Here is a 15,227-nt window from a genome sequence, read left to right on the forward strand (position 1 = left end):
ATAAGTCTTTTCCATGCGACTTAAAACTGGTGGATAATCTATTGTTCACACTGAATTTCTGGTACCTGTATAGTCATGTAAGCAATCTTAAAATATACAAAATTGATATATAAATTATTTGAGACAAAGTAACCCATTTCAAGGCACCAAGTTGAGTTGTCACTTCAAGAGGGGTAAGCATTGTAAAAAGCGATGCACCCTTCAGAAATCATTCTAATAATCCAGCGAGCACTTCCCAAATTATCCTTTTTAGTTCTACAGTGAGAGACAGACATGATAAGATTACCTGTCCCAGAATTTCATCTGTGTTGCCCAAATTAAAAGATCCTTTTGAAGTTCATATTAGACTTACACGACAGACCAGATAAGGACTCTAAACCAAGGCAATTCTGGGCAAAACACTAAGAGGTCACAGCATTCTAATTTGAACCCAAGTTAAAAGTTTTCTTTTAATACAGAATTACATCTGACCTTAAATATGACCTTTAAGTGGGGGTAGGTAGGTCATAGGACCAGGAAAAGGAGGACAGAAAGTTAAGTGGCAATAGATCTCCAAAACTATGACATAATTCAAACAAAACACCCACTTTCTCAGTGAGTCTGCTCCATTTTTTTGTCCCTCCAAAAGTTTTTGCAGCTCCAAAAGTACTCTCATTTAGATGAAAAAAAAAGATCCTTGCTTTAAAATGTAGACAGAAAGTCCATAAAAGGACAGAGCATGGGAAGTTAATGATCTGTGAGATATAGGACATGTCTGATTTGTTTCAAGACTTTTGCAGAGTATTTTTGTTAGTTCTTATGAATACTTCTGAGGGATGGATCAGTGTGGGAGATGGTGTAAATGGAATGCTACAGCATACACTGCTTGTGCAGCAAGTGCACAGAGGACCACCAACAAATATGGTGGAAGATGAAGACACAAGTAAAGCATACCTGAATACCAGCATGACTACACAGGTAAAAGTCAAATTCTGATGGATGGGTGATTTTTGTGTCCACTGTAGTACCTGCAGGAATGTTTCCACTTTTTCCAACCTACAGGAACAGAATAAGAAGTCACAAATTACAACAATGAGGCACAGTACAATTTAGTTAATTTTTCTACTCCATTAGACAGTAAAGAAATATCCAAGAAAAGGAACACCAAAAGTATAATATAAAGAAGAATGCTCAAATGCAATTTTTTTCCCCAAAAAGCCTGAAAAAAATGACTAGCAAAAATGAGTTAATTCAGGCTGCAGTCAGGAAATTAGACTTCTGTAGTTCAGATGCACCAAGAAAAAAAACATGTTTCACTAACACATTTCTTAGATCACTTGGAACATTCAATACCCATTGATAAAGTTTGGAGGAATTTTCCTGCAACTGGCTGGTCACCCCCCCTCTCTCAACTTAATATCCTAGGGGGTATTATTCCACAGTTTACTTCTCTTCACAGCACCTGAAGAAGGTATATGATTCAAGAGCAGCCCCCCTCCCTAAACTTAAAGGTCAGAATTAAATGCAAAAGAGAAACCCACACCTTTTGTTTTTTCTGGATTTGCCATTTGGGATCAGATCAGCTATAGTGAAGTATATCTATACACTTAGTGCTGCAAGTAACCAGATGGAGTCTACTAAACTTCAAACCAAAGTAGCTCCAATTCTGTATCAGAAAAGGCCGATGCTAGGCCAAAGACAGGACATGTTCAGAATTATGAGCTCAGGTTTAAGAGCAAGAAACTGCTCATTTCTAACACCGAGTCCTTCACTGACCTTGGGGAACCACTTGTTTTAAATTTCCTCCTCTGTAAAAAAGATGACACCCATACATAAAATAGAATACTTGCATACATGCCTTATAGGGATGTTGTGAAGTTTAGTTAATAAGCTTCAAAATGTTTTATGAGTAAGTGGTGAAGTATAATAAAACATAACCTTAAATGGACTAGAAAAGTGAAGGACCATAGAACTAGCTAACATGGCTTTTCTAACACCAATGAACAGAAGCTCTGTTCTTGCTTCCAAGCTATCTAAAGGAACAACCAACATATGATGAAAACAATAATGGATGAAAATATTTGAGCTGAAAAAAGGCCCCCCAAACAACCCTGTCAACAGCAAAGGATCTGAGTGTGTACACAAGATGTGGACTCCTGTTAGTGGATCCTTATTGCTGCAGTTTTTGTTTTCTTTAAAACTTTGCATCATTTCTTTCTAAATAAGAATGGAAACGAAAGTTTGTCTTAAAGGGAAAGCAGGAGGAAAGCCCCTAGGCCCCTGTAACACCACTGTTAGTGTTCAAATGTTTGCATATAAAATAGTAAGTTCAGGGGAAAAAATGTCTACAGTCTATGCCAGCAAACTATGCAGACACAAAGAGAACAAAGGGAAAAAACCACAGGAACTATGGTCTGGTGGATAACCAGTGGAACTGGGACTCAGGAAGTATGGCTTCTACTTCTATAACTGCCAGTGACTTGTTACATGACCATTTACCAGTCACTTCCCGACTACTTCTCCCCCCACCACCTGCACCTACCATCACTAGGGCATTGCTTTGGGGAAGAGATCATCTCTTATCACTGGCTACCCAGTTCCTAGCAAGAGCTCCTCAACCCTGCTGCAGCATCTCGGCAGTAATATAATTAACAGGCACTTCACTTTTCCATTGCCCAAGTTCAGCAAATTGTACGATTTTACAGGTCATGTAAACCTAGAGTAGTGTTGAATTTACTGATGTAGACAAGTGATACATTTGATTCAGACATTATTTTGGCTAATTCTGGGGTAGCTGGATACCAGTGCTGCCAACCACTTGCTCTATTTATGCAAGACAGCACTGACAGTCTGGGAGAGGCTCACCCTTTGTGGTAGGCAACTAGTGCTTAGGAAAGTGCTGGGACTGACAACAGATTTATTTTCACACTAGCTTTGTTCCTCTTCTTTTTTTTTTTAAACCTGGACCTAGACCAAGTAAGTTTCTCACCATACACTATACAGAGTAAATAAAGGAGACTAAAAACTACTGGTATTAATACCCCTTCCCATTCCCCTGCCTGCTTTAGTTGTATTCACCAGGAAGTCAAGGCAACAGTGGTTCAGATTCCCAACTTGAGACTAACGAGAAGAGGCGTCTGTTGTCCTGTTTTCCTGATATCAAAAGGGAAGAAGTTAAGGCATGGTCAAAGGTTGTTCTGGCAGGGACATTTTCTTTCCACCTTATTTTGTCCTCTAGCCTCAGTTCCACCCCAGGGAGTGTGGAAATGGATGAAGTTCTTTAAACGACAACTGGCTGGATGCAGATGCATAAATGAAATAAGAATGGAAAGCCTACGGTCCGTATTGAGTCAGAAGAACAGAGGGATTTCTCATTAAAATAACCAACTGCTCAAGTTAAATAACCAGGCATCCAATATTACTGCTCAATGCTGCTTCTACTTCGACGACTACAACGCAACTGTGACAGCTCCATGATTCTGCAGTGATACAAATATAGCAAAACTGCTCCAACTTAAACCCTGTTTCATTCAAGGGTCAAAGCTAGTGTCATTTAGCTAGCTTCCATTACTATTGGCTCAAGCAGACTCAACAGATCATAACATCAGCTACAGGCTCGCAAGTAGCACCTCCTTCAATACTTTTTAAAGTAGCTAAAATGCAAGTTTGTTCATACCCTTACTGATATGAATATTCCTAGTACAACCAGTGATTTCTTTTAAGTGATTATAACTATTAATGCAAATACCACTCACTTGAGAAGGATCTGCAGGACTGGATCTTTAATGCACAAGTTTTTGTCCAGAAAGAGGTACCTATATATGCCAAGTAACTGTTTGAAGAGCAACATGTAGGAACTACAACTAAGAACAGCGAGACGAAAAGAAGAGTTTTGGATTGTATAATAAGGTTTCACAACAGAGAGGAGATGGAGCAACCGGCAAAGCCCAGAAGCATGGGAAACACCCACAGTAGAACACAGGCATAGCTACACCTAGATCATCCCCAACCAGTGGCTGTCCAACCTCTTCTTGAGTAGCTCCAGTGACGGTGAGTCTACAACTTCCCTAGGCATCAATTCCTATAGTGAAGAAGTTTTTCCAGATGTGCAGTCTAGACCTACTTTGCAACTTCGAGCCACGGGTCTACACCCTCTTCTCTACAGCATGAGAGAAGAGGTGCCTTTCCTCTTCTTTATGGCAGCCTTTCAAGTATTTGAAGACTGCTATCACGTCCCCTCTTAAATACTGCTTCCTCAAGCTGAACATGCCCAGCTCCGTCAACCTCTCCTCATACAATTTACTTTTCCAAGCCCATGATCATCTTTGTCCACCTGTGGACCTTCTCTAACTTCTCCATGTCTTTTTCTAAGATGCAGAGCCCAAAACTGCACACAGTACTCTAGATGAAGCCTACCCAGTGCTGAGTAGAGGCACTATCACCTCCCACATCTGCACCTAATGCTTCTATTGATGCATCTGGAAAGCACATTTGCTTTGGTGGCTGCATCATACTGCAGTTTCATATTGAATCCACTGTCTACAAGGACTCCCAAATCCTTTTCCATAGTGCTGCCATCCAGCCCTGTTGTATTTGTTTTTGATTATTCCTCCTGAAGTGTAGCACCTTGTATTTATCTGCACTGACCTTTATCCTGCTAGTTCCAGCCCTAATTTCTAATCTGTTGAGATTCTGCTGAACTGTGCTCACATTCTCCAACGTGTTTGCAGTCCTTCCCAGTTGTGTGTCATCCGCAAACTCGCTCAAGAAGCTTTCTATGACAGCATCGAAATTAAGTCAAATAGTTCCAATCTGACTAAACCACCCATTGCCTTCTAAGCTCCATATAGAAAATACACTGAGATGGAAATGCCCATTAATGCTGCTTTCTGAAAAAGGAAGCTGGCCAGTCCTTCAGCCCAGGGGGGTCAAACATCTGTCCTGCAGTGCTTCTCTCTGGCTGGATGACTCTTCTCCAGATCTGGCCCACGGGACTTCTAACCACAGCTCCAAGAGCCACTGTGCCGGTGCAGCCAGCCATGGTGCTCATGCCACAGAATTTCTAATTCTTGACCGCAGCTCAGTATGCAAATCAGTGGTGGGGCAGCAAGCTGTGTTAACCTGTGCATGGTGCCTGTGCTGACAAAGCAGCTCTGGCAGCTCCAGTGAGAAACCACGCAAGCTGAACTCAGCTTGCCAACTCATTTGAGTTTTACAACTCTACTTCAGCCCATGATATTTAACCCAAAGCCCACGAGTAGTTAGAGAAACACAGATTTCTTCACAGATGGTAAAATATATTGATTAATCCACAGATAATGCAATTTAAATGGAAATGAGTGAATTCAAATTTATTTAAATAAAAGAGGCAGCTTTGATGCATGTAGGGGGATTCAGGCAATGTGCTGGTCCTTGACAGGCAAATATTAAGAACATACCCGTTCATTTTTGTCTGTACAGAAGAGTCTTGTGTGATGCCTTTTCTGCACAACAATAAATGTAATTCCTGGCTGGTAGTCCTTTTCTAATTTAATGCATGCTTCTCTGATAGCCAACAGTTCATGATGGAGAACCTAAAGCAAATTAACAAAAATGTGATCAATATGGGCTGCAAAGGTAAAACTAGCATTAAAATTACTTTTAAAAACTGCCATATCATTTGCATTTTGTCCCCTCTAAATCATTCCCTCCCAGTGCTGCCAACGAGGGAGAGATCAGCATACACAAACATGTGTAGGATCAGACACTACAGGTTTCCCTTGATTTACGTGGTATGTGTGTTCCCAGAGAACAGCGCATAAACTGAATTTGCATAAAGCGAACCCACTTTATAATGTAAGAAACAGGGATAGGTTCCCATGGCAGTGAGGGAGGGAAGAGTACTTCCAGAGATACACATGGCAGCCAAACAGAGGGAACAGAGCAGCACTCATCCCACCGCTAGCTGCTGCCTGCAGCTGCTGTGCTGCACCGTGCCCTGGGCCCATGCTCTACCTGTCCCCAATTCACCCCAGCTCCTGCTGCAGCTGCCCTGGGAGTGGCTGATGCCAGCTCCCTGTAGCTGCTTCACCACGCCCTGGTGCAGGCAGCTGATGTCAGCTGCTCCACCATGGGCAGGGGTGAGTGTGGACAAGTAGAGCCCCAGGCCGTGCGGGGCATGGCACTCACCCCAGCCCCAGCTGTAGTGGCCCTGGGAGCAGCCAACACCAGCTGCCTGCACCAGGGCACGGTGCAGCCCAGCAGCTACAAGCAGCTGGCACTGGCTGCTCCCAAGGCAGCTGCAGTAGAAGCTGGGGTGAGTGGGGATAGGCAGAGCCCTGGGGGGCTAGGGACACAGCATGGTGAAGCCCAGCAGCTGCAGGCTGCTGGCACCGGCTGCTCCTGGGGCCGCTACCGCTGGGGAGACTGAGGCAACAGCTCTTTCCCCTCCCCCCACAGACTAACCTGCTTGGGTGGGGAGGCGCATCTATGCTGATCATATAAGAGCAAATTTACCTCGCATATAACAAATCATGGGTCTAATTATGCTCATTGCATAACAGCAAATTCACATATAAAGAACCCGCATTAAAATAGAGGGAAACCTGTAAATCTTTCACTTCCTGAAAATAAATCATGTGTCAAGTCCTTGAAGCAAGACCCAATGGGCCACTAATGTATCAGTATAGCTCCAAAACACAATGCCTAGACTATAAAAATATCGTGGCATGCAACCTATTATTAAATGGACAAATAAAAAGGCATAACTGAGCAGTCTATTGAACAGACTACAACCTGAATGTTTTTCAGAGTAGGGAATTAAATATAAAATACTTAAATGTTTGTACTTGTCCCCAATTCTTTGAGTGCAGTGTGTCAGGGAATAGAGAGCAAGTTGCAATGAATTCTTACTAAAACATGGTAATATGAGTGCTGATAATCTGGAATTTCTAAAAACTAAAATATCTTAATTATGAAAGAAAATATCAAAGTTATTTATTGACATGCACACATCAAATTCATACAAAGTTGGACATTAGGAATGGGATTTGGCATAACCACAAAAACTGCAGAAAGGGGATTAAGCTAAACAACCTTCAAACTGAATGACATTATACAATTTATTATGAAGCCCTTTTTATAAACGAACAGTTAAGATCCTGAAAGCTGGGAGGGCCCTTTTTCTGCATTGTTTTGCTGATGCCCGAGACCTATTAGGAGGAAAAACAATACTCATCCTAACTCCAATTTAACAAATGATACTATCAGAAAATTTCAAATGTCAAAAACATTAACCTGTTGAAACTGCCCCTCAGAAACGCCATCTCTGTAGAAAATAATGCGAGTTGGTTTAAATCTGGTTGATTTGTAGAACTGAATAAGTAACTCCCTGACCATGGCAGCCAAATCCTGGATGATTTCTTGACGGTGCTGCTGGACACGAACAGTGGCACAGTATCGATTTGGGTGAGCATCCATACTACCAACGACCTGTTTAAATATACCATGCTTAAGACCAAACTGGTAAAGAGCATTTTCTTTCAACTTACTTTAAAAACAAATATGCAGTCCATAAAGAAAAAGAGCAATACAAAGTTAATTTTATTTTACAAGGAGAGAAGTGTTCAGAATTCAAGAGTCTACCTATGACTATATATAGTGCTACGACAAGGGTTTTGCAATGTTAGTGGCATTTTTTAAGTCTGTACTTCACCTCGATTTCAAGAAATAAAAGATTTCACAACTGGTTCATACCACAAGGATGCTGCTGGATCCCTGGTTCTTTCCTGACTCGTGTGGTCTCTGTGCCCAGGAGCCTTTACTGCCCAACCCTCATTTGCATTTGTCTGGCTGATGACCAGGGATCTGTGTTCTCTGTTTGCTGCAGAAAAGTGCAGATTTTTCTCCTTTAAAGGAGAAGAATGAGAATTTTTATCTTTTAAAAGGAGAAAATCACAGCTTTCTCCTTTACAGGAGAAAAATGTGGGAAACTGCAGGTCTGCCCTGGTGCAAGCTGCCCTGGTGCGAGTGGGTGGGGCTTGGTCCCAAGTGGCGCACTGTGGGGGCAGCTGCAGGGCCAGATCTGGCTCGTGGGCTGTTTTTTGCCCACTCATGAGGGCTGATCCATTATGGTACTTCTTAAGTTCTTACAATGTCTGCCAGGGGCCTAAGATACAATCACCTGTACCATTGCAGTCATCTAGTTCGTAAATGACTGCACTAATTATCTTGAAAAGCCACTTGTAGGTTACTGTTATCATTGAGTGCAGCAGCTTCTCTGTGACGGATTACAGGGAGCTCATTATACCAACAACTGGCTGCCTGTTTGCTTTTGGGGGCAGTTCAAAACGCTGACTGGAATGAGACCCCCCAGTGCCAGGAGACTGCTAATGCAGTTAAGCCAGGAGTATGTAGATTCACACACGTGAGGGAGGGGAACATCATGGAGCTTACCATGGAGATATTTGGGTAGCCGCTACTGTACAGTTGCAGGGGAACCCAGGAAAGATGAGAGTGAAGGCCCAGCAGTGAAACATTCATACATAGTATTTTTTATCTACACACTGCATACCTTCTGTGAAGCCTTAAAATGTGCATATTTGAGAAGTGGTTTGGCCTTCTGAATGCAAACTGCCAGCCCTAGTCCACTTCCAGCAAGGGATGCAACTGAAGGAAATCTCCCCCTGCCTGTTTTGGTGCATGTTGCTTTGCAGGAGAATATCATGCAACTCAAGGTGAATAATGAATACACAGACTGCCCAGCAAGGATCAGGGGCAAAATATAGAATACATCTTGGACTAGAGACATTCAGAAAGGTTGGCCACATTCACTTCCAGGCTGCTTTATTCCTCACATGGCAGGGGAGAAGGACAGTAAATTTCACAAAAATGCACAATATGGAGATTCTTACTGGCAATCTGTAAATGTTATAGCACTGTGAATTAATGGGATATAACTCTTAGTGGATTATAATATTGCTATCAGCCTGAAAAGGCTCCTGGGAAAAGAAAAAACAAACATTTATAAAAGGTATTAGAGTAATTTTCAAATCAGCAAGCTCTCCCACAACATTAAACAATGATTACCAGAGAAAATTCTCCAGAACAGGTTTCTGGAGATTATGTAGTTAAAGAGTGTTTAATATTATGACTGGGGTACCAGATTTACAGGCTACTCTTCTACAACTACTTAGAAAAACTCAACCAACCAACCAACCAACCAAAAAAAAACCCCAAACAGATTTAAATTAAATTACTGAAAGTCAAGACTACTACACAATTTACTCACTGCAGCAATGGAAGGCTTTTTTCCATCTCCAGCTGGTGGATGAGTGACATCTGCACCAAGGAATATAACAGGCTGCTGAAACACTGGTGGCCTAATGAAGAGAAAGTAAATGTTGGAACAAATGTTATATAGATAATATTGGGAAAAAACTATAAGTGGCAATTGAAGAATCCTAGCCATCCCTGTCACAGAGGAATGCATAATCTGTTTATCATGATCGTTGTTAACTGTTTGTATTCTGGTAGCATCCTGACCCTGATCAGAGTCCCTTTCTGTTAGCTGCTGCACAGACATGAAGGGCAAAGTTTTTAAAACAGTAGGCTCCTAGTGCTCATTGATTTCCATGGGAATCAGGCACCTAAATACCTTTAAAAATCTGAGGCAAGGGGCATACAATCTACTTTCACTAAAGTGACCTAAGAAGGTGAAAATTGTACCTCCATACTTCTTATAGCATCTGAAAGCAGGTTACATTTTGGTACCCTGCACATCTTAACTTCCTCTAAGGAAAACAACGTATGTGATATTAGAAACGGGGGCGAGCAACACATAGCTCTGTGGGTTGGATCTGGAGGGTGGGGGGCTTTCCCATGCAATGCTGGGTGGGCTTTGCATACGCTCCGCATGGGTGGTGGTTGCATAACCCTGCTGCACCCCAGACAGGCAGGCAGGGGTGGGGAGTTGAATATACTGGCACTCTGCTATGCGTGGGCAGCCAGGGGACTTTACATGCCAGCACAACCAGGGAGCAGTGGCAGTAGTGGGCTGGGTGCATTGGCTCACAGCTCCAAAACCTTGTCGACCTTTGTGTTAGAGCATTAAAAACTGAATATTTTGGTTTAAACTAAAAAAGCCTGAGTTCATCAGAAACTCTGCAGGGATTTTTCTAAGTAATTTTTAATTAAGGACCTCCCTAAATATTTGTATTGGGAATGTTTAGCTACATCAGGTCTGTTTGAAAGCTGATATTCTAAAAGGCAATAAAGTAAATTGAAATACCATCACAGAGAGACTAAAATTGTCCTTCTCCTAATTTGATACTTTCTTTTAGCTTCCTCAGAAGAAGTAGCTACAAAATGTACACAACTATTACTTTTCAAAATTTCATTTCTCAGGTATTTCAGAGTGTTTCTTCAGGAAGCAATGCCATGATATGGTCATTTTAAAAGCTTTACAATTCAGAATTTTTTTTGGATACAAGTAAATGATAACCAATTAACAGTAACTCTACAATCAACACCAAAAACTCCACCTTTCGAGAACTTCACTATTTTGATGGGAATGTTTTTGTGCCTCTGTGGTTATTTATATTTTCATAAGAGTACGGTTTAATCGGAATAACAAGCAGAATTCCTATTTTTTTGGGTGCATTATACCATAGGTGGGTGGCAGTTGATTGGATGGAAGAACACGTCATTCAAATGAAAACATCCTACTTCTTAAGAACAGACAGATGTTTCTGGGTAGAAAATGACTATTCAGAAATACTGATGTGCTTTTAAAAAGTAAAGTTGAGACCCCTCAGCATGAAAAGCCTGTATTTCCTCTTACTATGAAGTCACCATAAAATTTTGCAGAAAAGCTCAAACTGGGGAGAACTATTTAACCACTAACAAGTATTTATAAAGCTTGTGTTTCATGAAATGCATAGCCTGCCCCAGGCGATCATTTTTACTTGCTTTTACATTTTTACTAACATTGTAGTAAACATTTTTACTACAGTGTTATGCAGATGTAATGCTTCTTCCAACTGTGCACAATTATGCTAGGTAAAGACATTCAAAAAGCCTGAGGCAGAGTTGATCCATGTTACACAGTTTTCTGTAAGCGGCATAGTTTAGATGGGTAGCAAAGAGAACACACATTTGCCCTCTGGCGGGAGAGGAAAAATCTTAGACCAGGTTTCACCTTTTTTAAACCAGTCCGTGCGCCAAATTTCTGTTCTGTTACAGGTATAGACTGGTTTCTGATCACCTGTACCAGCCAAAGTGTAATGTCTGCATTTGGCCCTAGTGCAGTAAATGCACTTTACAATGTGAAGGAAAAATGCTGCTCCTCTGAGCAGCATGTTTTCTAAGTGCTCGCTGCTGTATTACTTTTCACCAACTGCTCTTCAATTGCCCTCAGCTTGGTCAAGTAGAAGTTTGCTTATCTCTGCGAAGCAGCACGTTGACTCTTTCTGAAAGCGGAGCTAAGTCAGAAATAGTTGCCATTTTGTTTTGAGAATGGAAATGCAATGACTAAAAGTGGCATTTTTTTTTTATTTGTTTTTACAGACACATACACTCACTAAAGCTACTTTGTATTAGTTTTACCCATGATAGTACTCCATATCCTACACAGTTGGACCAGAACAGCTGAATATCACCGCGCTTCATTTTCCACTGAAAGCTCTGTTCGCACAGTTCTAATTAAAGAATATTTATTAGGTGATGATGCATGAGCCAGAAAGAATGCTGAATTTCAGATTCCAATTAGTTTGCAGGCCTGACGGTTTAAAAATAGGATTTTTTTTTTCCTGAGACAAACTGATTTAGAAGTCACTGACATACAAAGACAGAGTCCCAGAAAAACACTTCTACAAAGTCACTTTTCAAGAGCTGTACTTATGCTGAAGGCTGTTACCAAGGCATTGCTCTAAGAACTAAATCTGGGGAAAAATATTTGGAAGTAAAAATAAAATATTTTTGCTTCTTTTCTTCCAGATGCTAAAATAAATGCCTTGTAGCTGCATGTGAAGCACTTTGTAGATTATAACACCAAAAAGAGAATTATTTTGCCTGAACTCCTGAACCCAGGGGATCTGAACATAATACACAGGGGGAAGCAGAGGCAAAGAGGCTGTAGATGGGAAGGTTCGTGATCCCACTGAAAATCACTTATAATGCCGGTACTGGAAAAATAGTCCAACACCTTCCAAGCCTATGCCTCATCCACTGAGTTACTGTTGGCCATCTAAGGATATCAAGTGGATGGTAAGCAATGAAAACAAAACCAGCTCATCTCAGTGGCAGCAGTGAAAGTTTACACATGGGGGCAAATCCAAAGAGGGTGCAGGAGCCTGGTCACACTCCGCTTTGGCTGTGTCCCACATGCTGCAGCGAGCTCTCAGAGCTCACCATCATGTCAATGCAGCTCTAAATGTGGGAGCAATATACATGAGCTCCACAGCACAGGGTCTGCCTGGAGTCCCTGCTTTCCAGCTCTGGAGCCTGCTGTTGTTCTGCTTTTCCCCTCCCCAAATTCAGCAGCAGGGGAAAAGGAAGGGATGAGTGGTGACAGCAGCAGCAACAGCAGCAACTGCTCAGCCCAGCTCCTGCTTTCACTGCAGTAGGGGGAAGTGGCTTTGGTTGCATCATGTGCCACACAGCCAACAGGGGTGTGGCTACAACCCTGTCACCATGAACCTGGATCTGCTCCTGTTTATACAAGTACAAATGATATGTGACGTCTGGAAATAAAGTATGTACAGAGCCACTTCCCTGCGGCCTTTATAGTTTAAGTTTTAAATGACTAGTGGAAATAATGGTTCCGGTTCCAAAGCAACAATACAGATCAGAGCTTCCCTAAAGGTCACTGGAGTTTAGATTTTGGTTCTCTACCAAAGACCTACTGTAATAGTAGACAGCATTCACATTTTTCCACTGGTAAGGCCACTCAGGAGTTCACAGCCAGAGTAGAAGCTCCTTAATAAATTCCCCATATGGAATTGCCTCCACATACCCAAGCTGTAAGCTAAGTGAAGCACACTGATTTCCCAGCGTTTGTGCTGCAGCTGGCTACTACAATCCCAGTAGGAGACTGCAAAAAGTTCTAGTGTGAGATTCCTTGGAATGAACCTCTTATTTCAGTTTCCAACACACACACACTCTCTCTCTCTCTCTCTCTCTCCCTCTTTACAATAAATGAACAGCAAGATGCAAACTGCTGAAACAAGCAACCCTGATCACAATGGCCACGTCCAGATGTGCACAGGAGTGTTTTTAAAGTTGGATAAAAACACAGGATAAAAATGGCTATTTTAACATAAAATGTTCCCCTTAAAATTAAAAAACAAAAATGGATAACTTACCTTCCCTGTGGCAGTAAAATGTTATTTACTCCTCCTAATTTGACGTTGATCTTTAAACAAAGATTGGACAAAGTTTGCGGTGTTGTTCTTTGCACATTTTTCATCTGAACACACTGGGTAGCCATCCCCAGTACAGTATCACCAACACGCTTTACTTCCGCTACCAAGTCAAAAAAGAAAATAAAAACTAAACAAATATTTAAATACAAGTATTTAATACATTAAGTGGCATTCTTTCAGGCACGATCACCTGCCCCAAGTGCTATAAACATCTGTCCTGGAAGAAACCATTTTATCCTGGGAGAAAGTGCAATAGTTCAAATAACCATGTCTGTTGTACAGGAAGAAACCCTAACAATGTTCACAGGATAAGAATTGCTAACAGTTTGTCCTGGGACACTGCAAAGTGTCTGAATAGTTGTCTTGGGATTGCATCAGTGAATCCATGGCAGAAAATGGTGATATGTATCACACCAATCCCATGATATTTGTGTTCTGGGACAAACGTAGGCACAACCTGTCCTAGGACAAATGCAATGTCAGTTCCTAGCCTAGGTGAATTTATTAATACCATTAGTTTAAATGTATTTACCCATGCTGTTTTTCAATTCTCTAACTGCTTCCTGCTGAAGAGACAGTTTAACAGGATCCTAAGTATAATGGCATATTTATCATTCTAATCACTTTATTTTATACTGTTACCTCAACTTTAAAACAGTATAGAGGCACTGATTGTAACCCCAAAGTTAAGGTTCTATTTTGAAAATTAAGGAGCATAAATTCCTGTTCTGTTCTATGTGTAGGTGACCACTCAGTGACAACTTTCATATAAAGTTAGAAAACATCAAGCGTCTAAAAGAGATCTTTATTTAGGTCTGTGTAACAGATTTTACTAGTAAGCATTTAAGAACTTGGCACTGCATAACGTCAGCTTTTAAAATTTTATTGCGACCATTTATATTTAAAACAATGCTGGGGCTCTAAAGAAGAATTTATGTTACGTAAATAAATTCTACGTGTAATTTAAGTAAAATATTTAGAATTAGTGATTTTTTTTTTTTTTTTTTTTTACTGTTAAACACCAGGGGCTAGTATAGGAAGTGCAATAAATAAGACAAGTGGCATTCATTCAACCGCAAATGAGTACCTTCTCTTCCAAGGTTATCAATTCATCAGATTAAAATTTGTTCCCTGTAACTAAAATGTATCATTTAGCAGACTGGAACATAGCATTTCTCCAGAGAGACTCACAAGTCCCTCTTAAAATAGCTAAAAACTCTTATTCTCACTATGACAGAGGCAGAAGCTGCTCATTGTTAAAATGATCGCCATTCCCTTCCAATCTTCGCAGTAAAAATTCAGGCTGCAAGAGAACTACTGGATTACTAATCCTAATGGGAAGCAAGCCAAACTGCCCTTTGGAAAAAATCCTGGAAGTCCTCCTGTGCTAGGTAAGAAGTGACACCAAGTAGCACATGGAAGTGGAATAGACCAGTGCCTCTTCTTCCAGCAGTTAAGGGAGATTAAGAGGCATCCCTTCCCAGCATCAGAGGAACAACATGGGAGTTTGTGTACTCAAAATAATTTCTAACTTGAAATGGTAACACTAATTTGGAATCGGCAGTCTCTTTGAGAGGCTCAAATAAATAAGAGAGAGATCTGATTATTCTGCTCCTTCCTCTTTATGGGTCCTTGGTTCTTTATGGATCACTCCATTACAGCTGCCTTTATTTAGAAATAGGGAAAGTAAGGAGTTCAATGTTTGCAACATCAAATAAAGCAACTGAGACACTGGACAGGATGAAGGGGGACAGGCCATATTACTGTATTTTGTTAAATGTGCCCTCAGCATGAAGACTGCAACTGAAACTGTAGAAAAATATGGACAGAGTTGCCCTATGACAAGGT

At 41.1% G+C, this 15,227-nt stretch overlaps 1 protein-coding gene across 4 annotated transcripts in view; it reads right to left on the reverse strand.

Annotated features, from left to right (window-relative positions):
• The window catches only part of AGO2 (argonaute 2, RISC catalytic component), a 95,851-nt gene that overhangs the window by 7,899 nt on the left and 72,725 nt on the right, over nt 1-15,227 (reverse strand). For 3 of the 4 annotated variants that reach the window (XM_019528208.1, XM_019528207.1, XM_019528209.1), the window contains 5 exons: nt 13,320-13,479; nt 9,248-9,338; nt 7,255-7,449; nt 5,418-5,552; nt 934-1,035 (listed from right to left, as the gene is read on the reverse strand). In XM_019528208.1, coding sequence (XP_019383753.1) covers nt 934-1,035; nt 5,418-5,552; nt 7,255-7,449; nt 9,248-9,338; nt 13,320-13,479 — 683 coding nt within the window. Of the gene's footprint in view, nt 1-933; nt 1,036-1,755; nt 1,788-5,417; nt 5,553-7,254; nt 7,450-9,247; nt 9,339-13,319; nt 13,480-15,227 lie in introns of all 4 variants that reach the window. The other variant, XM_019528210.1, reaches the window with a different exon arrangement.

The sequence above is a fragment of the Gavialis gangeticus genome, unplaced genomic scaffold, assembly GCF_001723915.1.
Source record: "Gavialis gangeticus isolate Ggan-Ray unplaced genomic scaffold, GavGan_comp1, whole genome shotgun sequence".
Lineage (NCBI taxonomy): Eukaryota > Metazoa > Chordata > Crocodylia > Gavialidae > Gavialis > Gavialis gangeticus.